The sequence below is a fragment of the Vulpes vulpes genome, chromosome 2, assembly GCF_048418805.1.
Source record: "Vulpes vulpes isolate BD-2025 chromosome 2, VulVul3, whole genome shotgun sequence".
In the NCBI taxonomy this organism is placed as follows: domain Eukaryota; kingdom Metazoa; phylum Chordata; class Mammalia; order Carnivora; family Canidae; genus Vulpes; species Vulpes vulpes.
In genome coordinates, this window is record NC_132781.1 from 44,303,911 (window position 1) to 44,331,133 (window position 27,223).

At 39.3% G+C, this 27,223-nt stretch overlaps 1 protein-coding gene across 6 annotated transcripts in view; it reads left to right on the top strand.

Moving 5' to 3' along the window:
- The window catches only part of GOSR1 (golgi SNAP receptor complex member 1), a 69,858-nt gene that overhangs the window by 39,604 nt on the left and 3,031 nt on the right, over positions 1–27,223 (top strand). For 2 of the 6 annotated variants that reach the window (XM_026016114.2, XM_026016113.2), the window contains exons 7-9: positions 2,808–2,837; positions 9,439–9,521; positions 12,395–16,376. In XM_026016114.2, the coding sequence (XP_025871899.1) occupies positions 2,808–2,837; positions 9,439–9,521; positions 12,395–12,519 (238 nt within the window). In that variant the 3' untranslated portion in view covers positions 12,520–16,376. Of the gene's footprint in view, positions 1–2,807; positions 2,838–3,469; positions 3,674–9,438; positions 9,522–12,394; positions 16,377–26,980; positions 27,049–27,223 lie in introns of those variants that run through there. The other 4 variants (XM_026016115.2, XM_072747912.1, XM_072747911.1 and 1 more) reach the window with 3 other exon arrangements.

The window sequence follows — 27,223 nt, forward strand, 5'->3', positions numbered from 1 at the left end:
GTATATTGTTACAATCCTATTTTATTCTTAGTTATTGTAATCTCTTATGGTGCATAATTTACAAATTAAACTTTATCATAGGTATGTATGAATAGGAAAAAAAACATAGTATACATAGGTTTCAGTACTATCCATGGTTTCAGACATTCTCTGGGGGTCTTGAAATGTATCCTTCTTGGACAAAGGGAGACTACTGTAATTTTATTTTCTTATGGCATTTAGAACAGTACATGGCTCATAATCTCTCCATAACTATTAGCTGTCATTATTTTTAGAAAAATTAACAAAATTAATAGTCTGTTCTTTTGCACTTAATTTAGTAGTTTATTTGATTTTATCTTCATAAAAAAATAAGGTTATTTAAAAGATAAGGCTATTAACACAAAACTGGTTTGAAGAGGGGCACCTGGGTGGCTCAGTCTGTTAGGCATCTGCCTTAGGTTATGGTCGCAGGTCCTGGGATGGAGCCTGCATGGGCTCCCTGCTCTGCAGGGAGTCTGCTTCTCCTTCTCCATGTGCCCCTCCCTCTGCTCATGCTCTCTCACTCTTTTGTGCTCTCTCTCAAATAAATAATATCTTAAAAAAAGAAACTGGTTTGAGAGCACTCAAGTGGCTCAGTCGGTTAAGCATCTCTGTTCAACTCAGGTCATGCCCCTAGGGTCCTGGGATTCAGCCCTTGTCTGGCTCTCTGCTCAGCAGGGAGTCAGCTTCTGCTTCTCCCTCTCCCGCTGCCCCACCCCCGGCTTGTGTGTGTGAGCGCACACTCAAATAAATAAATAAAATATTTTTTTAAAAACTGGTTTGCTGTGATTGGCAATATAATTATTTACTTTCAAATTATACTTCCTGAATCTTAAAATGTCTTTTTTTTCTCTTGACCTTCAGTATACTAAGGCTTTAATGAGAACAGTCAACCAGACCATTGTGTTGAACAAGGAGATATTAACCCAATTATAGTTAACTACTCCCTCTTTTGTGAGCTTATGACCACCTTACCAAGATGCCTGTAGGCATATATATTCTCTGTCTCCTTGGTAAAGTCTGTAGAAGTTAGTACCTTACTTATCTTTGTAGCTCCTGTTTGATGCACTTCTTTTCCAGGGTACTTCCATACAACATTTATTAACAAAATAAATGTTTATCATATTTATCAATAGAATTCACCAGAGCAGTGGGTTTATTTGGAAATTTATTATCAACTTTATGCTTAGATTTATTTATTTATTTTTATATGCTTAGATTTAGAATTAGTGCATAGTTACTGAGAAACTGCTGTAATAAATAGCAAAAAATACTTAGTGCTTACCGTGTACCAGGTTCTGTTCTAATCACTATATATAAACCTCTCTAATCCTCTTAACAAGTAGAGGTGGAGTGTTTTTGCTTATCATTCCCGTTACAGTTGAAAAAAATGTAGGCATAGGGTAATTTACCTAATGTCCGATTGCTAGTAAGTGGTAGAGACAGCATTCAAAAGCCACATAGTCTACTCTTAATTCCTCCACTATCTTTGTAATTTTTGAAGTTTGGGTTTTGGTTTTTTTGCTTGTTTGTTTTGTTTGTTTTTTAGGGGTAAGGAGCAAGGGAAGATTGAGAATCTTAAGCAGGCTCCATGCTGGGCATGGACCTGACTTGGGGCTCCATCTCATGACTCTTGAGATCAGGACCTGAGCCTAAACCAAGAGTTAGACACTTAACTGACTGAGCCACCCAGACGCCCCATGTTATTTTTGAAATTCTCAATCATAGGGCTTATAGAAGGTATTTATGACACTTTTTAAAGTTCATTTTTGTCTCCTAATTCATACATTAATAACTTAGATCTCCTGGTCTACTACTTTATTATGAAACTTCCAGTTATTAGTTGATACCGTGAACTTAGAAATTATTTTGCAAAGTAGTTAGAAAAAAATGTGCAGGTATTCAATTAAGAACCTGCTGTGCAGGGACGCCTGGGTGGCTCAGCGGTTGAGCCCCTGCCTTTGGCTCAGGGCACAATCCCAGGGTCCGGGATCAAGTCCCACATCAGGCTCCTTGTGAGGAGACTGCTTCTCGCTCTGCCTCTGTCTCTGCCTCTCTCTCTGCCTCTCATGAATAAATAAATAAAATCTTAAAAAAAAAAAAAAAAAAAAAAAAGAACCTGCTGTGCACCTTGGGAGTTAGTTTTCATGCATTCTGCCATAAAGCAGCACCTTTACCTTGATACCTATGAATTCCTTCCTAAAATAGACTTTTTCCTTTCCACTGTGTGAACATAAATAGGCAAACATTTTACAGATCAAAGGTGCGTTTAGTGTCTTTATTCAGATTCTTGAATTGTAAAGGCTGTAAGCTGAAATTTGGTTTCGTTTCCAAAACAAAACTGTTCCCCAAAAATGGAAGGAACTTTAAGGTGTAAATAATTACTACTTATAGACATCAGAACTATATTTCCTTATCCTGTCTCAACAAGTTGGTTGTAATTCTTAAGGTTTGAATAGGTTGTGGGGACAAGTTTGAGCTATCTAGATTAAAGAAGTTTCATTTCTTTATGCTGTCATTAAAACTGTTCTGTCTTTAATCATCAAGTATTTCTGTGAAGAAATAGATTTAAGCTAACAAATACAAGTAAGATGAAAATTATACATGTGGATGAATTAAATTTATTTCAGGGCCCAGAATATTCTTCAGATGCTTTCATAAGTCTTTGATATTCTGTTAATATAAATGGCTGAAAATTTAACCTCTAACATGTAGAAAAACTAAGAAGTACAAGTTTTAAATGTGCCTTATTGATTTCAGTATTTTCATTTTCATTTTATTTTCAGTTCAGATCGTCTGATAGAAGAGACAATAAGGTAGGAAAAATTTTTGTTGTACTTTAGTGTGTTTTTTGTTTGCTTGGAACATAAATGAACATGCTAACTTAAACCCTATAACTAGAGTTAAAGTTAATTTACCATTCTTAAAGATGGGAATTTCACTAGGTTGTGATGTATTTTTACTGTGTCCTTTCCTTATCAGAGACATTTGAAGCCCAGAATTTTTGTTTCTAGAATTAGGCTGACTTACCTAGGTTAATTTTTCTGATTAATTCATATTCAGTACTTTCAGCCTCAATCTTTTCATTCTCAATTTTTAGTCGAAAACCACCTTCAACATGTGATTTGGCAGATGTCTTATTTATACCATTTATGTAGATTTGGTTTTGTCACAACAGCTGCAGAAAATCTTCTGCAGTAATATTTAGTGTTATCTGTAATAACACTGAAGTAGTTATTGCTTAAGGTAAGGGACATTTATTTGTTGGTCTGAACTGCTTAATTCTCTAGGTTTGGTGAATTTTTAGGTACTGTCTTATGACAATAAAAAAGTAAATGAACTAGATATGATCTCGACAGTTTAGAATTCATCAGTGTCTAAAGCATTTCTCAGGAAAGATATAATGAAGTACTTGGAAACATCAACAGACCTGTTTTACTCCTACCAGTGGCCTTGGTGTTGTGCTCAAATGTTCTACATGCATTATTTTATTTAATTTCTTCAATAACCCAAGAAATAAATACTGTGTCCAAAACAAAAAAGAAATTAAGGTAAGTAATTTGCCTATCATCACATGACTGATAAATTATGTTGAGGATTCAGATCCTCAAATCTGAATCTCTGTAATTCTAGAACTAGGGCTCTATCTAAACTACTACCATATTTAACACCTTGTAGAAAGAGTACAAGCTTTGGAGTGTGATTTGGTTTGTGCTGCTCATCAGATCTCTGTTCTTGGATAAGTTACTTGGGGCCTTCATTTTCTTATGTGTTTAAAAACAAGGATTGGGCAGCCCAGATGGCTCAGCAGTTTAGCGCCACCTTCAGCCCAGGGCATGATCCTGGAGACCTGGGATCCAGTCCCATGTCAGGTTCCCTGCATGGAGCCTGCTTCTCCCTCTGCCTGTATCTCTGCCTCTCTCTCTCTCTCTCTCTCTCTTTCTCTCTTTCTCTCTCTCTCTCTTCCTGTCTCTCATGAATAAATAAATAAAATCGTAAAAAAAATTTTTTTTTAATAAAAACAAAGATTGATGATAATATCTACCCTAAAATACTATTGTGAAGATTAAAGATAATATGAGGTAAAATGCCTAATACAATGCCTAGCTGATACTAGGTAATCTATAAGTAGTAGCTGTATTACTAATGCAAACTCTTTTAATTTTTTATTTTTATATTTCAGAAAAATTCCAAGAGTACAAAGAATTCCCATATACTCTTTACTTAGATTCCCCACATTAACATTTTGCCACATTTGCTTTTTCACTTTTTTCCTGAACTATTTAAAAATAAATTGTAGACCTGATGCCTCTCTACCACTAAATATTTCATTGTTCATATTTTAAATATGTATTTATATTGATATGGACTCATAGATTCTTATTTTATTCAGTAGGTTATAATGTTTCTATCATTATTTAATAAAGTATAATCACTTACAGTAATATGCAATTATCATATCTGGAGATTTTGTTTAAATTACATGCACTAGGTTGTCTATCTGAACAAAGTTTTCACACAATCGCCTAATTATCAACTGAAATATTTTTCTTTGACTCCTTCCCTTTCATCAGCACATAAAGTAAAATCACATTTGCCAAGGATTTTTTTACTTAAAGTTTCCCTATAATCCTGTTCCTTTTTTTCTTCCTATTATTTCCTCCTCTTTCTGCCTGATTTTTTCTGGGCCAGCCTGCCTTAATTAAACTGTTTAACTCAAACCTGACCTATTTAAGGGCTAGTAATATGAGTATAAAAATTTGGAGTACTTCCTAGGATAGGAACCTTTGAGAACCGTTAATCACTGCTACGACTATTTTGCTAGTTAAAAAGCAAAAAGTAAATATAATTATAAGGGTTTTTTATTTCATTATTTGCCTTTATTTCAAAATATGGTAGGTATCACAAGTGAAATTTTACTGACTCTGAAACTAGTTATAATTACTTATAGATACTATGAAATTTAAGTGCCAAATAATTATTTTTGCATATTCTCTATTTAACAGTTTACTTTTTCCTTTCCTTTTGGAGATTTTAAGAATATGTGCAAACTGGGTATAGACTCTGGCATCAATTAATTGAAAAGAACTAATATTTTTAATATTTATTCTTAAGCTTTAAAACTAGTATTGTCTGTTGAAAAACTATGTGTCTGAGTTTAGAACTAAAGTTTAGAACTAAAGCAGGTAAGAAAGTTCCAGTAAGCACATCAATGATTTACCATTTTAAAAGCATTACATATTATTTGGAGCTTATGTTTGCTTCTGAGTATTTGACCTTTGAAATAACAACAGCCTAGAGTTCACTCAGCTTGACTCCACATGATGCAATGAGATGGGAAAGTATATCTAGATATATTCTGTGTGGTACTGGCAATCATGCATATTCAACAAGATAATAACATAATGTATGATGATAATACCCATTCTCTAAGGAATACAAAGTGCTTTGTGGAAATTATTTTTTAATCTTCTTTATCTACTTCTGAGTCAAAGTGCATGGGAGATGGTGATAGTCCCAGTGTAAAAAACAGAGGCATATATGATTCAAAGATTGCCTTCAGAAGCTCAGCCTCACTTTAAATGAAGTTGTGTTACTTTATATAAGACCATCATACCCTTTTTAAAGTACATAAATTTATGTTAAAACAACCACATTTTAAATGTATCCTATTTTGTTACAGACATAATTATGAATAAGAACTAATGATGCAAAAGATGTTGTTAGTTTGGACTCTCCTTGTGTTCTTTTGGATTTGGGATCTAAAATTCAGTGTAAAGTTAATATTGTGGGGTTCCTTCTGTTTCACTCTCTTCTGGTTGTTATCCAGGCCTGCTCCACTGCACTGGTCCAGGGGTCCCTGTTACCTTCAAATACCTCCTTTTTTGGATCAGCTATTTCTTTTTCTTTTTTTTTTTTTTTTTTTTTTTTAAGATTTTATTTATTTGTTCATGAGAGACACAGAGAGAGAGAGAGAGGCAGAGACACAGGCAGAGGGAGAAGCAGGCCCCATGCAGGGAGCCTGATGCGGGGCTCATCCCGGGTCCCGGGGATCATGACCTGAGCTGAAGGCAGACGCTTAACCACTGAGCCACGCAGGCGTTCCTGGATCAGCTATTTCTTGAATTTAGTGTCTTCCATTTTCTTAGTTTATTCCCTCATTATGCCAGACCACATTCTTTAGTAGTTTCCTAAGAAAGAACAAGAGGTCCAATTTTGGACTTCTCACATATATCCTTGATTCATTGTTTAGCTAAGTTAAAGAGTTCTGGTTAGAAATAATTTTGAAATGTTTGAAGGTACTGTTTTTAAGTTCAGTGCCAGTTGAGATATCTGGTCCTTTGAATGTGATGAGCTTTTTTCTTCTGGAAACTTTTAGGGTCCTTTTCCCCCGTGTTTTGGGGTGTTCTTTAACCTCCCCATAGTGAGCTTAGCACACATCTTTTCCAGTTCATTGCACTGGACATTGGGTGGGCTACTACCATCTGGAAACACATCTTCAGTTCTGGGAAATTTTGTTAAACTATCATTTTCCTACCTCCTTTTTCACTGTTTCATTTTCTGTTTTTTTGCTTTTAACCGGTAATAAATAGGTTGGGCCTTCTGTTGTTCCTTTCTTACCTTTTCTCTGTTTTCCATTTATCTTTTTTTCAACTTTCTGAGAGGTTTACTCGATTTGTCCTTTCAGTGCTTCTATTACCTTTTAATTTCCGTTCTTTTTTAAAATTTACACCAGTTTTTCTAAGGGGTGGATACACTCTTACACACACATATATTTATGTTTATGTTTCATGGTTGTGATGCCTTCTTTTCTCTCTCTGAAGACATTAAATATAATTTGATTTTAGAGTTTCTTGAGCTTCTATTACTGCCTGTTTCCTCAGATTCACTTTTCTGTTTGCTGATTAGTTGGTTTGGATCCCTGCCTTTCATTAGAGGCTTTTCTCAAACTCATAGTGATTCTTGGTTCTTTGTTCATATTTAAGGGTAAGGCTCCAAAATCCAGTACCTGGAAGCTCGTTCTGTGTACTTGGGTGGTAGGACACTTGCCAAGTGGTAGACCCCACAGTGGATGATCAGAAGGGGGCCTGGCTGTTTCATTGAGAGCTTCATAATGTCAGTATCTCTAAGATCTCTTCTAGGTTAGATCTCCTACTGAGCTTGGGGCAGTCACCTGACTTAATGGTTCAGGAAAGGTAACGTAGGGGTCTGGCATTTACTTGTACAAATTCCATTTTTAGCCCTATTCCACAGTTTTGCCTTCAAAGATACCTGATCCCCTTAATTCATTTTTTTTCTCATCTCCTCAATTCTTTATCTTTTCTGGGATCTGGGAAAAACTTTTATAATCATTGCTTGACTCTTGGTGATACTGAGGCAAATAACTGCAGTAGATTTGGTGCTGATAATGTTATTCACATTTCTTAGTCACTCAGGTAGAATTCCTGCAATTTTCTTTTCAATTTTCTTTATTATGTATGTGTACAGTGTTCTTTCTGTAACAGTTTAAATAATTCTAAAATATATAAAGAAAAAGTTCATTTCCTGGTAGTGTCCCTCCATTCCTATCCCCTGAGTAACTTATAATAACTGACAGTTGTTAATATCTAATATGCTCACTGTCACACAGGTGTATACAAAGATGGTTTATTGCTTGAAATGAAGAAAAGATTTCATACTTTACACATCGTGTGGCTTGCTTTAATCATTCAGTATATCATAAAAATCCCTCTTGGTTAATAGAAATAATGCCATCTTATTCTTTTTAATAACAAAATATTATTTCATAGTGTGGTTAAATCATAATCTGTTAAACCTTTCCAGTGTTGTTTCCATTTGGGGGGTTGTTTTTGTGTGTTTGTCTTTTACTATACCAAATAGTGCTCTAATATATATCCTTTTACCTGTCTCTTCACACACTTGTTTCTTCTTTGCCTCCTTCTCAATTCTTGAAATTTCATTTTTTATTTGCCATTTGCTTAGAGTACTCCCTCTAGCATTTTTCTCCAATAGGATACCTGGTGTTGCCTGTTCAAAATATGTTCATTCAGCTCCCAGACGGGTTAAGCTATTAGAGACCTCTAAGCAGAGACCCCTACCAGAAGTGGCAGTAGGCAACCCAGCAGTTTTTTCTTCTTCAGGACTCGTGGCCTGTCAGCTATCAGTTCATAGGTTCTTCTGGTTGTACGTAGCAGCCCTTTACCAGCTGCAGGTACCAGAAGCAGTTCTGTCCATTACTGCAGCTCCAGTGCATGCAGGTCCATGTCTTCCACTCTCTGATCTCCTCAGGATACAGTGAAACATAGATCTTTGCCCCAGGCTTGGAGAAAAATCTAGTCTTCTCTGTCGTTAGTTCCTTGGTTCTTCCCTTGCTTGAAAGAGTATAACCTACCTGGCTTTCTTCCTTGGAGATTTCAAAAGAATGTGGGATCTCAGATGGACCCCTCCCCTACATATCTGCCTTAGTTCTTATGTTTCTCCATGGAAGAAATTGGACCAGAAATGCGGTCAGGAATTTGTGCTCTGATCATCATCTTCCTGGAATCTCTTCATCTCTGTTCCTTTTGTGTGTGTGTGTGTTTCATATATTTTCAGATTTAAGAACACTCTGTTTCTTGCTGTTTTTCTGTCAGTATCTATAGCACTCCACTGTGTATTACATGTCAAAATGGATACTGACCCTGCCCTCTAGGTTTCTAATGTCCAGGGAAATAAGGCTGTTGAAAGTTGATCCTGGCAGTGACAGCAAAAAAATACCAACTGAGATTCTTTTAAATAGGATATCAGTGTAGTCACTTGGAAGAGACTATTAGTTTTTGTAAGGGAAGGGACTTTTTCCCATCTCTCTTAGGCATTTGGTGAATGTGTAACCTTTGTCAAAACCTACTTGGAAACCCAGCATAATGTTGCACATGTCTCCTAAAATCTGCCTAGTTGATTCTCAAGTAGAATTCTGGAACATAATCTTTTCATAAATTAAGGGCTGGTTATATATGAATATTTTGTGATGTGTTACACTTTAGGTTCTATTTTTATGATCATAATTTCATACTTCCCTCTCAACAGTTTTTCTGATAAAGGATAGTTTAGTAGCTGGCCCCTTTCAAAACGATTTTAAGAAGCTTTTGTAATAGTGATTTGTCTGTTATTTCATTTGTTACTTTGGGAAAACTCACAGGAACTGGCCTACTGCCTTGTCCAAAAAGATACCAGAGGATAGCAGTGGGGATGGAGTGGTCGGTCATTCAGGAAAGGGATAGCGTTAAGGTGATTTGGGAAATATTTTTTTTTCTCTGTGCATGCTTTTCAAGATTATGTTGCTTATTTTAGTTTTCTGTTCACTTTTACGGGTATGATGGATCCATACAGGACAATTTTAAATGCCAATGTAATTATCTTCTCTTTCCCCCTCTTCAGCATTGCTATGGCAACAAAAGAAAATATGACTTCACAGAGAGGAATGCTGAAGTCAATTCAGAGCAAAATGAATACTTTGGCCAGTATCCTTTTTGAAATTTTGAAATCACTAGTTTTTGGTGGGGAGGTATCTATGCCTTTTTTGGGGGGGAGGGAGGGTTAGGTTGCCATCATCAAATAGCAGTTGAGGCCATTAGTAATTACATAATATGAATATGCCTTGCATCCCTACTTTATAAAAGTTGATATTGTTTAGTGCCATTTGTAAAAGATTGTACACCATAAGTCTGATACTAGTAGATTCAGAAAATTATAAATGAATTTTCAAATTACAAAATTATTTTACATTTTAAAAACTTTTTTTTTTAATTTTTATTTATTTATGATAGTCACACACAGAGAGAGAGAGAGAGAGAGGCAGAGACACAGGCAGAGGGAAAAGCAGGCTCCACGCAGGGAGCCTGATGTGGGATTCGATCCCGGGTCTCCAGGATCACGCCCTAGGCCAAAGGCAGGCGCCAAACCGCTGCGCCACCCAGGGATCCCCATTTTAAAAACTCTTGAATCCATGTTAGAATGCCACAGTATATATTATTCTTACCTCAACATCATAAATTACATGCTTTTTCTTACTTTTTTTTCCCAGTTTGGAGAATAAGTCAGTAGCAGATGCTTAGAAGGAGAAAGAAGGAGACAGATGTCCATACATTTAGAGGAGTTGTATTTTCATTGTGACTCTTCATGCACAAGCTGAATGCTAGGATAGATTGTTTCTTGTGACTTCTACCTTTTTAATTCTTGAGTTTCCTGATTTGAATTAGGATTACTAATACTTCCACAAAACCCAGTGGGGAAACTGGTAAGCCTGCTACTCTGAAATACTCTTGTTTACTCTCTGAGAAGTCAAGCCTTTTGGAGAAAAAGTTTTCTTTCCCAGTTACTAAGAGAGGTAGAACCTATAATTTTCAAAAGCTGAGTATCTTCTGGTCCTAGATAATTTAAGGCCACTTTTAGTATGATGCTTATTTCCCTAAGGAATATCCTGAAGTGTATTGGTATTTTCTAGTTTTTTGAGAATTTTGTTCTTGTTTTTATCACCCTAAGTATAAAACCACACATCTGCAATCATTTATATTTTATATAGGGTTATACAGTTTACAGAGTACTGTTACATATACTTGTATCATCAAATTATGATACTTCCAGAAGAATGTGTGTTCAAAAAAATCAAATAAAATGGGTGTTAGGACTCCATAGAGATGTAGTAACAGAAACCTAATTCAGACTGACTTAAGGGGGGAAAGGAGGAAATTAGTTTGTATATATGTATCTAAAATTGATGGGTAGAATTTGACTTAAGACATGACTCAATTCAGGAGCTCAGATTTATGGTCAGATTTCATTGTTAAACTGCCGTTCCTCTCTCTCTTTTCCCCCTACCTATTCCACTTCTTATCTTTCCTGTGGTTGACCTTATTCTCAGGTTTTCTCCTTATGGGGACAGAGATGGCTATAAGAGTCACCTTCTACTAGTTCAGAAGTCCCAATGGAAAGGTGGGTCTTTTCTAACAGCTGTGATAAAAGTTTCAAGAGGACTGTAATTGCCCCAGCTAGGGTCACTGGAAAGGAATATTCTTCCTGGCCAGTCCTGAGTTCTATATATACCTGATGGCAGAGGACAAGGTCAGCCCACACTCTTACATGGACTGAACTAGATGACTATAGAAGAAGACAGAGGGGACTCCCTAAAAGTAAACTGGACAGAAATGTGCACATTAGAGACAAGGTTTCCTAATGCTGAGAGTTTGTGTACTCTAAGGGGATTGTTGATCTTTTTACTAAGCAAAAAAAGATTCAGCATTTGTTCTATATGAGATTGGTATCTTGTAAAAGTTATTGCCTATTATTTCATGCCTCCTGTTCTTATATATTTTTAAAATTATTTCTGAAAAAAATTTTTTCATTAATTCAGAAACACATTCATACAGTGTGTGAAGCTCTATCCTGGGTAGACAAGGAATTTCAGGATTAGTAGAAGACATGGTCCTAATCATATAATATGTGGAATATATAAATACATGAATATAGTCCCTGCTGAGCAGTTTAATGACAGAAAAATGCAATAAGGTGGGTTTTGTTGGTGGTTTTTGTGACTTTGATATGATACCTCTGTTAACAAAGAGGATTCACCTGCAGGTATGTTGTCAGAAATGCAAAAGAATATAGGATGAGCACACATGTGCTGTGGTCTACAACATACAAACTAGAGCATGAAGATATTTTAAAATACTAAGTAAAATGTAGTTGTGACTGTTTTTAAACCTCTAAAATTGGAAACTTCCTATCTTTTTTTATGTTTCCCAAATAGGACAGCTAGAGAGCAGTGTAACCTACTTTCCTACCATATCCTATCTACTGCTGCAAAGTAAATTTAAAAATTTAAATAATTCACCAGTGACTGATTTCTTCAGACCCTAGAGTTGGTTCCCACCAATTCCATTCCAAGGGGTTTATCACCCTGTGAGGAGAGGATCAGTTACTTCTTCAAAACTCTTCTGGCAAAACTTCCCACTCTCCTGAGAGAAGGGGTTTAAAGAGAGTGGGAGGTAGGGAAGAGAGGGAGAGGAAGGAAGAGAGAGGGAGGGGGGGAGTGGGGGTGGTAGCAGTCGTAGTTGGCTATACCTGTGCCTCCCTGCCCTGCAGTGTTCCTCTCTTCACACACTGGTTCCCACCCTGACCTGGTCGTAATGCCTCAATTTGGGGGGACTTTGAGCAGTAGGACATCCCTAGCTTGGGCATGTGTTTTTTAAAGACTCCCTCTGTGTAATTTTCTTCTCCTGTATTTCTTCTCATTATTTATTGTTTCTGGACTACACTGATCTCTCTTTTTGTGACTCCTGTGACTTTTATCTAAAGAGGCTTCTTCAAATATGACCTTAATAAAGATTTCCCAAAGATCGTTTTCCTGCTGTGAACAGCCTGATCCAGCGGATCAATCTTAGGAAGCGGCGAGACTCACTCATCCTGGGTGGTGTCATTGGTGTCTGTACCATCCTATTGCTGCTGTATGCTTTCCATTGATGGAACATCTCCAGGGACTCTTAACAACCACCACTTTCACACCCTGATCTGGAATAAGGAAAAGTAGGAAGGAGAAGTTGATGCCCTGATGATTATCCTGACCAGCAGGATTAATTCAAGACTGGTAGCGGTGGACTCTGCTGTGACATGGTCAGGTTGAGCTGAAGCCACAGTTTTGCTGTGCTATCTTTTCTAACACATATTTCCTTCTGTTTTTAGTTAAAAAAAAATTTTTTTTTTCAGTTGCTTTTGTCTTCCTAAGAGGTAAGTAAACCAATCAGAAACAGTTTCTGTGCTTCAGTAATAGTGTCGAAGGCTGATGACAAGCCAGGTCTTATATCTGGACTCTTCAGAAAACCAGGTTTCTCTATATCCAAAGACTGCTTTCCTTTCAGCCCCAGATTGGGTTGTGAATAAAAATAGTTCTTCTCCTTTTATTTTACACTCATGATGAGAAATAACAAGTCATTTCTTGATAAGCTGTGCTACAAATTTCTACTCTGTGTCCCTGTTTTGGTATTCAAGGAAAATTACATTTTTCACAGATTCTTTGAGATGCCAACAGATAACTTCAACATAGTTGAGGTTGTCTGAAACAGAAGACAAACACTGCAAAAACTTTTTATTTTCCTTCTTTTTGTAAATTGTATGCACACGGGGGTTAACTGTATTACTGGAAAAGCATCAAGAATAACAGGCTTTTTTTCAGTCATTGTTTTGATTTTTTGCTTCTTCCATAGGATTAATATTTGCTACTACAAGTAAATGAAATTTCAGTTCTACAGTGATAAAAGTAGCTGATAGCCAATGTCTGTCATCACCCCCACCTATTCCTCATGTCAGAATCGACTCTTGAGTGAGGGGACTGGTCAATTTTCAGTGAGATCTATTCAACAAGCCACATGTAAAAAGACATTGAGGGGTCACCGTCCAGATAATTCCAGTTGTAAATGCTCCATGATCTAGGAGCAAAAGTTTAAGAACTACTGCCTGATGTTCTAGAAATTCTGGGTGTTATGAAAACCTATTCATTCCAATCTGTTAAGCTTTTCCAAACATCCAGAGAATGCTTTTACTATTGAAGGTGCGTGTGTCAGAATCTTGCTATGTCTGCATCTGACTTCTACTACCACCTCTGGACAGCGATAGAATTTTAAACCACCCACCCAAATTCTTTTCAGGCTTACCGTTTCTCCATTTCTGTACACGTATGACTTACTTGTCCAACTGAACTACCACAGATAGCTTGAAGACGTCAACATCTACACTCCTCACTAAGAAAGAAGGTTGCCCTTCACTGTTGGAATGTTGACTATGGTATTTATAGTGTTGGCTTCAGACTCTGCCACAGGGAATAAAATGATGCATGCAGTTCTTAACTACATCACAGTATGTGGGCGATGACATTCAGGTGAACTTAATACACAGGCTGATGGCTATACTAACCCCTGGTCTGATATAGAAACTGAGAGGTGTTTCCTTCTGGTGTCGAAGTTTTATTATGTTCTGGGTGTGAAAGGCATTTGATATATTTTTTTTTAACTGTGAGGTTTATTTTTCTAAATATGGGTTGATTAATAGGTTACTTGATTGGGGATGCCCTTAAAAGAAAGTAAGTTTTCCCAATGTGGATCATAAAGGATCAGAGAAGTTCATTTATTAAATTCTGTGTTGGGAGAACAAAACTACTCTCCCCTGACAGTTTATTATTATCTTTGATTTTTCAAAGGGCCTTGATTGGTGGTTGTGCCTCAGCTAGAATTTATGGGACTTCCATTGCTATATGGTTGGCATTTATACAATCTGAAGTATCATAAATAAAGTTATTTATTTAATTATATTACCAGTCTTTTTTACTGGTCTGATTATTTGGTACATTCATTAATGCTGATTGTGTGAGAGTAAACTGAGGGCCTGAGCTAATATAGCTTGCTGCACTAAACACTACTTTTTGATGGCTAATGAGCCTTTCTATTAGGGTTATGCCTAAATGAAGTAATATAATTATGTTATTTTCTTTATGAAAATTAACTAGTTTTTCCAAGCAAGTTGAAAAAGCTTGGTGTGAGATATTGGTGTCAGGTAGGTCTGACTAACTGCCCAGTGCTGTAGCCCATAGTGAGGTGACCCCGGGATCAAATGTAAATTAGTCAGGATAGGGCTTGTCCTCTCCTCCTACAGTTCCTTCATTCACAGAAAGAAATCCTGGAATAAGGAAGTAGAAGTGTGCCATTTACAAGAAGAGGATTTGAATCCCATGATAGCAGATTTGAACTCTTTCAGTTTTGTGCCATTTAACTTTTTTTTTTTTTTAACCATCTTTGTTGTCTCCCCCTTTTTCTTCTGTCCTTACAGACCTACTGCTAGGCTCAGGGGCCAACTGTAAATTGCTTGTTACAGCCAAGAGGTCAGAAGGAAGTGGCCTCTTAGGGGAAATTATTCTCCCTTGGCCATTGTCTTATATAATAATAATAATGGATCTTTCCTTTGGGATCATTTTGGTAACCATTCAAAACTTTTCCCTTTCACTAAGAAGGCAACCCAAGGGAAAAAATTCCCAAAAGTATACTGAGATTTTGTTTTAATGTGTGTTGATAACTTTAGTTAAAAATGTTTAATTTACTACTAATTTCAAACCCAGATATCCATATGCTTCAGTTAATCTGTCCTGGCGCCCTCTACATTCTTTTAGAGTTTTTAATGATGCTGAAGGATTCCCTATAACCTGCATTTCTCACCTTTAATTTTTCTAGTGTTAGAAAAGGGCTTTCCTATGTACCAAAATCCCCTATGTACCAAAATCTCCTTGTACAGAATGCCTTTTTCCCTTCTGCAGATCAGGCATGGAAGTAAAATCCTAAGAATTGAAACAAGTGAAGAGAGGAGGCATCACACGGGCACTTTTTGTACCTGAAACCAAATAATATTTACTTTAGGTCTTTCCTACTGGATGCTGAATACATCTAACTAGGACAATATACTTATTGAGACTTTTGATGTCATGACTTTGGCCTCTGTGGAACTGAGGCACCCTGGACTTGCATTCCCACCATTGATTGTCTATTTTACTGTTAATAATCTCAACCTGATGAAAAGGACTTTAAAGAACTGGACTAACTTTTTTGGTTTTCTAATACCTCATGTTTGATCATTAGCCGGATATGATTTCTTAAAAATTGACCGAGTTCTCTAACTTGCTGCGGAGGTTAAATGGCCATGTCTAGGATTACACTAAATGTGGCAAATGTAACTAAAGCACAAATGGATTCTACTCAGAAAAGTAAAATGATTGTGCTCCATTCTCCTTTTGGGTTAGAGATGGTTTAGCCTGATCTCTGTACAGATGCAGAGCTTTTCATCATGGTCTTTATAAACCAATCTCGTTATTCTTTCTTTTTTTTTTTTTTCGTTATTCTTTTATAAACTTGCATACTCTTAAGCTTCTCTGGGAAAAGAAAATAAGGACTAAGTAACTCTGAAGGATGTTTATTGGATAAAAAGCTGAGATATAGCTGAGCCATGTCTTGAGGGATCTTTCTTATTTTCTTTATACCTAACGTCTCTCTTTAGGATAAGAGTATTTGCATTTGTTCCCATCCTATTAGCTCTGAGAGAGGAAGGGAAGTCATTTCCAGTCACACTTTACCAGGATGAGAGATGTCTCCTCATGAAAAAATGCCAATACAGATTTTTTAAAAATCTATTCCAAATGCACTTTCTAATTTTTTTGCTTTTAAAATGGCTTCTGGAACCAGATTTATTGTATTTGTACTTAATTTTTGTTGTCATCTAAATGTGCATTTTCTGACTGTATAGAAGCTTTGTTATGTAATTTAATAATAAATTAGAAATCTAAATGGTTGTGCCTATGGTTGTTTGTATTGAAATAGTACCATTGAGTTAGTTTGCAATAATGATTATGAAATCTTGAGTATAGATAAGTATTTTTCATGATGTCCTAAAACCTAGAGTGAAGTAGTATAGGTACTGAAAAGCTGCCCCCTCACCTATAATTCAAAAACATCATATGAATATTCCACTGATAATTTAGCCCAAGAAATGAAGGAGAATCTCTTCTCAAAATGAAACTTTAGAGGGTATGACGGGAATGTAAAATTGTAGAATTTAGCAAGAGAAATGGGTTCTTATCCTCCCTAAATAATGACTTTTTATCCTACAGATCAGAACTTGATTGTCTACCCCACCAGAGAATGAAAATCTCTCATCATCCGTTACCTCTCCAAAATGTTTTTATTCATGTTTTCTGCATCCTTTTTTAAAATAACAGTACAATTGAAATAAAATTCATGTACCATAAAATCCACTCTTTCATGGTGTGTGCTGATGGGGTTTAGTGTATTAGTTGTGCAACCAGCACCACTAACTTCAAAACCTTTTTATATCATCCCCAAAAAGCAGCACCATCCCCATTAGCAGTGACTGCCTACCCCCTCTCCTTTTTATCCAACCAGAGTGTTCTTACTGTCTTGGCCACCCCAGTTTTTCCCTCTTACCCATTGACATGATTTCCAAAGTACCCCCTTCTTTCTTGAAATCTTGATATTTCTTTGGCTATTAACGTGCCCAGCTCTGAATGTGCACAGCCCCACGTAGACCTACATAAAATCCAACACCACTCTCAGTGAGGGTAGCCATCCCTTTTACAGATAAGGAGATAAGCCCAGAAGGATTGAGTGATTTGCTCAACGAAAAGTAACGCAAGGATTTGAATATTGAGGGCTTTTGGTCCCAAATACTGTGCTAGTTCCACAAGATAAAATTTAACTTGTGCTGCATCATTCTGAGAGAAGCTATGAAAGAACCACCAATTTTGCCTGGTTTTAAAAGTGATATATTTAAAGCTTAAAGTCCTAAGGCTTGATTATTTTAAAGGACTACTAACTACTGGCTGAATGCTCAGTAAAGAGGACTTGTTTTAAATCACTTCCTTTACGAGAAGTAAATGTAATGCACTGCAGTTGTAAAAAAAATTTTTTTTAGTGGTTTTCATTGGACCAACTCTGTTCCTGTTCAACTCTTCTTATCTTCTAGTTTAGAACCTCGGAGGTCTTCCTAGAGATGGCCGACGGTGGCAGGGTCGGCAGCGTGGTGCATTTCCTTTCTGGGTGGAATGGCTTTGATGGGCCCCCACTCCTACTAAACCTGCCCTTTCCCTGGGAAAGGATCTGAGGTACTGCCCCAGCATGCCTTGTCTGATGGCAGAGATGCCTAGAATTTAAAAAGAAAGAAAGAAAAAAAAAAAAGCTGGAGAATCTTACTGAAAATGTTTATTTGTTTATTATCAGGACATTTTCTCTTCTTTCTCTAAAGCAAAAGCCAGAAGAGAAACCAAGTATATTCCTCCTTCTGAAGATACATACAGACTTGCTGGCTGATTTGGAATAAAGAGGGATGCACTTTATCCTGATGCCTTCTGCTCCACCCGGCTAAGATTCCCCCACCTTGGCAGAGCTCCTCAGCTTGCAGAGCTCTTTATTACTAACTCAGAAAATACTTAAAAGCTAGGAAGATTGGGTGCTGAAAATTTGTAACTGCTTAGAGGAATCCCAGAGATCACTTGGCTGTGTTCTGCCCTCATCAAATTATCATCTCTTTTGTTATCCTGATCTGTGGTATTTGAGCTCTCCTCCTTTGGGATACAAAGCTCTTAGGAAACCATCACTTTCTCTTTATTAGTGCATTTCTTTTAGATATTCTCAAGCATCTAATTAGTTCATCCTTTTACTGGTGAAATTGCTTACAGCTTGAGGGAGAGCAGGCATATATGATTGGTAACTACTTTTAAATCACTGCTGAAAAAGTATGGTTTCAACATAATCATTCCCTCAAAGTGACTAGTTATTTCTAAATGAATGTGGCGCATAATTCATAGAATTCTCCTGGATGTATGTGCTCTCACAGATAATGTGTTAAAAATATGGCATTTTGTATTTTTCTGGAATAAGTCCTCAGTCCCCATCTTGACCTCTCCTGTGCCCTGTTGCATGTCCCACAGGTAGGACCCTGTTGTTCACTAGCAACTGCGGTGACAGTCCTGAGCTGGGTGTCCCACCTCTCATGTAACCTCTCAGAGCGCTCCGCACACAGCTGCCTAGTATATCTTCCTTAACAACGTCCAACCCCTCATTGCTCAGTTCAAGAATATCTGGCAGCTCTCTATCATGTTTGCCAGTGTGTTATAGTGAATTAACACTCAGAATATACACCCAGCACTTTGCTACATTCCTACATACATCACACAAAGCCCTGTTCACTTAGATAGTATTCTTTTATAGATAAGGAAACAAAGCCAAGAGATCAGAGTGCTTTTTAAACACTACATGAGCTTTATTTGCACAATCTGTATAAGATTTCTGAATCTGTCCCAATGAGGGAAGAATGGGCCTGTCTCTCACATGTGTTACTAAAATGCAGATTAATATAACTGCTGATCAAACTTAACTATTGACAAATAATTTTTGCCCCTATTTTAATTACTGTGACCATCAAGGCGGGATGGGGGGTAGGGAACCTTTTCCTAAGACACTCAGATGCAAAGGGCAGGTAGTGTTGCAACCCCCTCGCTGATCGTGCACCACTCTGAAAATATGCCTTTTGGCTCTTTCCCGCCACCCAGGGCAGCAGCAAATTTTTCCTATCGCCTCCTTTTAGCCAAAGCAGCCAAATATTTAAAAGTCTTTGCTTCACAGATGGCTAGATCCACAAGTACTTTCCTGTTGAGCTCCACCTGGCACTTAAATTGACAGTGAATGCTGGGTTCTTCAGGCCACGCTCCTGGGAGGCCCCTGTCATTGGGTTAATCGAAACCAGAGTCTCCTCAGGTTCCTCTTCCTCAGTTTTCATGCTTTTGTGCGTTTCATGAACGCTCTGCTCACAGTTCTGAGCGCCAGCCCTGGAGCACAGATCTTCCTTGCCTGGAAGCGCGGTGGGCGCTGCAGCTGGCGCACCGCGGGGAGGGAGACCCTGGCGCACGCCCTTTGCGCAAGGAACGCTTCCTCATCCCTGTGCTACCCGCTGCAGGGCTGCCTCACGTAGTAGAACACGTGCTGTATGCTGGCACTGGATTGGACACCTCTAGGCCACGGGCGAAATCACTAAACCGCGCTCAGCTGTTGTTTTGTTTTTTTTAATCTGCAAAATTGACTCGAGCAACTTTATGCAGTTGTAGAGATTGAATCAAGTTAAAGATAACAATGGTACAAAATTCCTCAGAATGTTCTCAAGAAATAATTGGAGGTGGGGGCGTCTATTAGAGCCAAGTCCCTGGGGGAACCAGGGCAGTGTTCTGTTCCTTGTTACCATGTGCATGAACTTTATGCAGAAACTGTCACTCAACTGGTAGGGCGGCACCTGGGTGATTCATTGGGTTAAGCATCTGCCTTTGGGTTAGGTCATGCTCTCAGAGTTAGGAGATCGAGTCCCACATCAGACTCTCTGCTCCTTGGAGAGTCTGCTTTTCCCTCTCCCTCTGCCTCCTCTCCCCTGCTCATGCTCTGTCTCTCTCTCAAATAAATAAATAAAATCTTGAAAAAGAAAGAAAGAGCGAAAGAAAGAAAAAAAAGAAAACCTGTCACACAACTCTTCTAAATTCAATGAAATCTGACTCAGAGCCCCATCCTACTGGGCCTAGCAAAAAAAAGAAAAAGAAAAAGAATCTTGTTCATAATTGAATCGCCTTTCCTTTGCCTCCGGGTTGAGCAAAGTTCCCGAGAGTCTTTATTTTTTTTTTTTTTTTTTTTTCCGAGAGTCTTTAAATGTCCAGAATGTTGGGGGCAGGCACTCTGATCCACACTGAACTCCACAGATGTGTTCATTGTCTGAGCCTTCATCGTTCTCCTTGAGGCCACCAGCAACCTTGCCTCTATGTCACCCTTGGGCTAGGGATCTTTGCCAAAGAGCTCCTGGGTCTGGGCTCCAGCCTCCTGGTGCACCCCCAACCCACAGCCAATCCCCTGAGGTGACTCCCAGGAGCACTGGGAGGGACCGACACACTGGCAGAGAGTGAGGCCCAGCTGATGCCGGTGACCACCCCCCATCTCCCACTCCACCAGCGTGCTCCCACAATTCCCTCTGTCTTTCTACCTTCCTCTTCCCCTACCACTTCTAGAATGAGACACTAACTCTGGCAGACACAGACGGTTGTGGTAAAAGAATGAGTTGCTAATTCCCTCAGGAGCTCCTCCCCCTGTTGGTAACCTCAGGACCTGGCACACAGTAGGCATTAAGTGCTTGGTGAGTAAATGGAGGAAGGAATTTAAAAAGTCACAAAGTTTTAACACTAATTTTGCGTTTGGAAACTCAGGACCCACATTCCCACTCTTGGCGGGGCGGAGAGGTGATAGTCCTGCCCTGTGTCCTGTTGTCTCCATACAGCTCAGAGGGAGGGCCTCCCAGAGCACCCTAAGACCTGTCCACTCCTCAGGGTTGGCGGTACAGAGTTGGGGGTCCTCCAGGGCTTTCCCTGGTGTGATCTTGTCCCTCCCTCAGGGGTCACTTGGCAGTGTCTTCAGACATCTTTGGTTGTCACAACTTGGGCAAGGTGGGGCGGACACTACTGGCAGTTCGTGGGTAGAGGCCAGAGATGCTGTTAAGTATCCTACAGCACACAGGACAGACACCCTGCCTCCAACTGAATTCATGGTAAAGTTGACAATATCCCTCCAGGGGTGAAGGTTACTCAAATAGATCCCATAAGCACTGATTCCTCCTTACTACCCCATGACTGGCCTCCCACCACTTATAGGGCAAAGCTGGCACACGTGATTTCCACCTCCCCTCGCCCTGCCTTTCCCTCCTGCTTCGCCCCATCAGTTCCTCAGCCCCACACTGCATATATTTTCATCATCCCAAGTGACTTCATGTTTCAAGGGCTTTGTAAAGCTCCTCTTTTGAAATGGCCTCCTTGGGACGCCTGGGTGGCTCAGCGGTTTGGTGCCTGCCTTCGGCCCAGGGTGTGATCCTGGAGACCTGGGATCGAGTCCCGTGTCCCACTCCTTGCAAGGAGCCTGCTTCTCTCTCTGCCTGTGTCTCTGCCTCTCTCTCTCTCTGTGTGTCTCTAAATAAAATCTAAAAAAACAAACAAACAATGAAATGGCCTCCTTTCCAAGCCTGTCTGTCAAACACCTCCCCCTTGTTTTAAAACCCTACCTGTGGGAAGTAACTGCTGAATGGGTACAGGGTTTCTTTTGGGGGGGGGGGGGGGAATGCACTGTTTTAGAACTGTAGAGAGGTAGTGGGTAGCACAATGATGTGAATGTGCTAAATGCCATTGAACTGTACACTTTTAAAGATTTTATTTATTCATGAGAGAGAGAGAGGCAGAGACATAGGCAGAAGGAGAAGCAGGCTCCTAGAGGGGAGCCTGATGTGGGACTCGATCTCACGAGCCAAAGGCAGGATCACGAGCCAAAGGCAGACACTCAACCACTGAGCTGAAACTGTACACTTAAAATGACCTGTGTTATGTGAATTTCACCTCAATTTTTAAAAGGAAAAAGAAAAAACTACGTAAATGGCCTTTCCTCTGGGAACACTCCCTGAGCTGCCCCTCCTCTGTGCCTCCTCTTTTCCCTTGTCCCCCCCCCCCACCTCTATCAACAAACATAGCAGGTGCTCCATAATTCTTGAGGAAGAGAGGGAGCGGTCCATGGAGGGATCCTGTTGCCCTGCACCACAGTGGCTGTAGCACATGGAAATGAATGTCAGCAGATGTCAGAGCATCTTCATGAACCACCACCTCCCTGCTTTACAGCTGCCTGGCCCTTCACCTTCCTTCAATCTTGTGATCAGTTCAGGCGGAATAGGCACCACAGGGTGCCTGAGTTCCCACAACTAGCTCAAGACAATCCATTGCCAAAGAAAGTTTGGTACCAAAGAGTAATTACAAACCAGGACTGCACTACCATTGCATAGGGAGCATGACCACCAAGGACATCCCACTTTGTGGAATTCTAATAGCTGCTGGGCAGTCCATGCAGGGACTGTCCCTGCCTTTTCAAAGCAGGCAGGGCTTGAGCTAGGGGGAAAAATGGAGCAATTTCAAAGTCTCAATCAAAATCAGAAAATATAAAAGGGGCTAATCAATCTTTTTTTTTAAGATTTTATTTATTTATTCATGAGAGACACAGAGAAATAGGGAGGCAGAGACAGAGGCAGAGGGAGAAGCAGGCTACCTGCAGGGATCCCGATGCAGAACTCCATCCCAGGACCCTGGGGATCATGCCCTGAGCCAAAGGCAGATGCTTAAACCGCTGAGCCACTCAGGCGTCCCGGGGCTAATCAATCTTATAAGGTGCAAAAAGATGTATAAATAAGGATGTTCATGGCAGCATTAATTGTAAAAGACTATATGGGGATCCCTGGGTGGCGCAGCGGTTTGGCGCCTGCCTTTGGCCCAGGGCGCGATCCTGGAGACCTGGGATCGGATCCCACATCGGGCTCCCGGTGCATGGAGCCTGCTTCTCCCTCTGCCTGTGTCTCTGCCTCTCTCTTTCTCTCTCTCTGTGACTATCATAAATAAATAAGTTGAAAAAAAAAAAAAGACTATATGTATCCTAAACTTCCATCAGAGGGAAGATGGCTAAATAAATTATGTAAATCTGTATTCAGCTGTTAAAAAGAAAGCTAATTTACTAATTTACTATGTACAGATAGGCAATGATCTCCAAGATGTGGTAAGTGGGGAAAATGATCTGCATGTGTCACATACACATAATGTGTTTTTTATTTTTATTTTTTTTAAGATTTTATTTATTCTTGAGAGACACAGAGAGAGAGGCAGAGACATAGGCAGAGGGAGAAGCAGGGTCCATGCAGGAAGCCTGATGTGGGACTTGATCCTGGGACTCTGGAGTCCGGCCCTGAGCCAAAGGCAGATGCTCAGCCACTGAGCCACCCAGGCATCCCCATAATGTGTTTTTTATTTTTATTTTTTTTCATAATGTGTTTTTTAAAAGCAGCTTTATTGAGTTATAATTGGCAGACAACTTCACATATTTAAAGTGAACGATTTGATCACCATAATCAGGATAGTGGACATCTCCATCATCCTCCAAAGTTTCCATGTACTTCTTTGTAAATCCCTTCTTCTTACCCCTCATTACCTGCTCATCCCCAAGCAACCACTGCTCTGTGCTCTATCACTATAGTTTAGTTGACATCTTCTAAAGGTTTATATATATATTTTTTTTTAAAAGATTTCACTTATTCATGAGAGACACAAAGAGAGAGGGAGGCAGAGACACCGGCAGAGGGAGAAGCAGGCTTCACGCAGGGAGCCCGACATGGGACTCGATCCCAGGTCTCCAGGATCACACCCTGGGCCGAAGGTGGCGCTAAACTGCTGAACCACCCAGGCTGCCCCTAAAAGTTTATATAAATGGCATCATACAATATGTACTCTTTTGGAGTGGGTCTGGCTTCTTTCACTTAGCATAATTATTTTGAGATATATTTATACTGTTGTGTATACCAATAAACCATTCTTTTTTCTTGCTGAATAGTATTCCATTATATGAATGTGCCACAATTTGCTCATCCACTTCTCTGTTGTTGGACATTTGGGTTGTTCCCAGTTTGGGACCATTACAAATAAACCTGATGTGAACATTCACGTACACATCTACGTACAGGCTTATATTTACTTTCCTCTCAGGCAAATACCTAGGAGTGGAATGACTAGATCACTTGGCTAGTGTGTGTTTAACTTTTTAAGAAATTGCCAAGTTATTTTCCAAAGGGTACCATTTTAAAATCTAGTCTGTGAGAGTTCTAGTTCCACATCCTCACCAATGTTTGATGTAAGTCTGTTTAGCCATTCTCATAGGTGTGTGGTAATGTCTCATTGTGATTTTAGTCTACGTTTCCTTAATAACTAATGATCTTGAGCTCTTTCATATGTTTATTTGTCACCTGTGTCACTAAATGTCAAATCTTTTGCCCGCTTTTATGGGTTATTTTTTTTGTGTAGAATATTGGAAAAGATATTGGAGACGGTATGTGCAGCCACCTCTGGGAAACAAAATGAGCAAATTGGAGGCCACAGTCAAGAAGGACTCTTAATTTCTCACCCTGCTTGTACTGCATTTTATAATTGTTTATATTTTTAAAAAAGGAAATAGGCTGCTTAGAAAAATGTCAGTATTGAAAGCAGGTTTTATAATGGATGGATGGAGACGGTTCTGTTTAGCCAAGAGCACTTCAGAAATCCACACTGGTAGGAAATTGGAACACTGAAGCATTAATGGAACCATGAGCTTTTTACATTGCATCATATTTAATCATTTATGGTGGCACACAAGTGGCAGTGATGCCGTCTGGGCTGTGACTCCTCTAAGACCCCATCAAGCAGGGCTTGGTATTTATGTTTAAGTGAATATTGTCCTGGCTTCTTAATCTCCTCCCTCTTCCCTGCTCGAAGGCAGTCTATGGAAAGAAAACCCAAGCCTGGCTCTCCCACCTTATCTGTGATCAAAGATTTGGTAAATTTCCGTTCCCACAGCCTGCTTTCTGCTTCCAGCCCTGCTTCCCACCTGGGGCATGACTTAGATTTGCAGGTGTCTGATCCATGGTAGGTAACTTGCCTCATCCAAGTTCATATCCTTTTAGGAAAGTGATGGTGAATTAATAAGAAATGCTTTATCTTCTAAGACCTCTTTGTGACTCTATTCTGGTCCTGCTCTTTGGTCCAACCCACTAATTAGTTCATAAAAATTTCACATAAACTAAAATTCATCTCCTAGGCTGGGCTGAGTTCTACTGGATTAATATTTAACTCCAAGGAAGTATGGACATCTGTCTTAAAGAAATTCTTTATTCTAGGGAAGGATCTACATTGTCGTCATTATTTGAATGTCATTGAAATTTTATTTCAGCCTAAAACTCCCTGTATTCCCCCATTGAAAACATGAAATTCTTACAGATCAATTCACTGGTTCAGCATCTATGGGGTTTTGTTTTATTTTTTTCTTTATGAAAGAAACATGCTTTATGATAGAAATAAGGATCAAGTAGAAAAATTCAAAGAAAATAAAAATTCCCATTTCACCAACATCCTATGATAACAGCTAACACTTGAAATATTTTTCATTTTTGAAAATATCAGAATACTTACATGCATATGTTTTTTAAAGTTGGGACCATATGGTACATACTATAAGATTTTTTTCACGGACTGAAGCACACACAGCTTCCACATCATTGCATTTTCACATGCAGCATACTTTGCAGGGGTCACGCTGAATTTCATTATGCAGACACCCAACTTATGATTGTTTTGTTATACAAATATAACCAACACACTATTTATTTATTTATTTATTTATTTTTTTTTTTTTTTTTTTTTTTTTTTTTTTTTTTTGAGAGAAGGACAGCACAAGCAGGGGAAAGGGGCAGAGGAGGAGAGAGACTCCCAAGCAGACTCCATGCATAACATGGAGCTCAGTCCCATGATGTGGGGCTCAGTCCCATGACCCTGAGATCATGACCTGAGCTGAAATCAAGAGTTGGACACTCAACCAACTGAGCCATACAGGTGACCCACCAACACCCTATTTTTTTTTTTTTTTTTTTTATTTATGATAGTCACAGAGAGAGAGAGAGAGGCAGAGACACAGGCAGAGGGAGAAGCAGGCTCCATGCACCGGGAGCCCGATGTGGGATTCGATCCTGGGTCTCCAGGATCGCGCCCTGGGCCAAAGGCAGGCGCCAAATCGCTGCGCCACCCAGGGATCCCCCACCCTATTTTTTTAACTCTTATGTGGTTTCCAGTTTTTACCCCATTATAGATAACTGAACACTTGACTTTTCTTTTTAAAAATCTTGAAAGAAGGAAACATTCTTCCAATTCTCAAGACATCTGCAGCCTGATGGCTTCTTTCTGGGTGAGTGTGTGTTTGTTTTTTGAATTGGACCTAGTTGAGCTTTCCAATTTGCTATGAAGAATGTCCAGGCTATTTCTCATAGATAAAAGAGAAAGGGATCCCAAAGAGGAGGATGCCAGAGTAGAGAGAGTAGCACTCACCCATTTAGAGTGGGACAGGAATAGTTTTCATGGAAGCAGAGCTGCAAAGAACTAAATAACCTCCCCTGGAAGATTCCATTTAAAACTCTACGTCTCAGGGTACTTGGGCGGCTCATTCAGCTCAGGTCATGACCTCAGGGTTGTGGAATTGAGCCCTGAGTTGGGCTCCATGCTGAGCAAGGAATCTGCTGGAGATTCTTTCTCCCTTTCCCTCTGCCCCTCCTCCCACCCCACCCCCCTCAGATGAATAAATAAATGTTTTAGGGACACTTGGGTGGCTCAGCAAAGGCAGATGGCTCAGGGCGTGATCCCGGGGTTCCAGGATCAAGTCCCAGATGGGCTTCCTGTGTGGAACCTGTGTCTGCCTCTCTCTCTGTGTCTCTCATGAATAAATAAAATCTTTAAGAAAAAAATTAAAAGGGGATCCCTGGGTGGCTCGGCGGTTTATCCCCTGCCTTTGGCTCGGGGCGTGATCCTGGAGTCCCAGGATCGATTCCCACATCGGGTTCCCTGCATGGAGCCTGCTTCTCCCTCTGCCTGTGTCTCTGCCTCTCTCTGTGTCTCTCATGAATAAATAAATATTTTTTAAAAAAGAAAAAATTAAAAAGTAAATATTTAAAAAATAAATAAATAAAACTCTAAGTCTCATGGTCACTGCCTGTT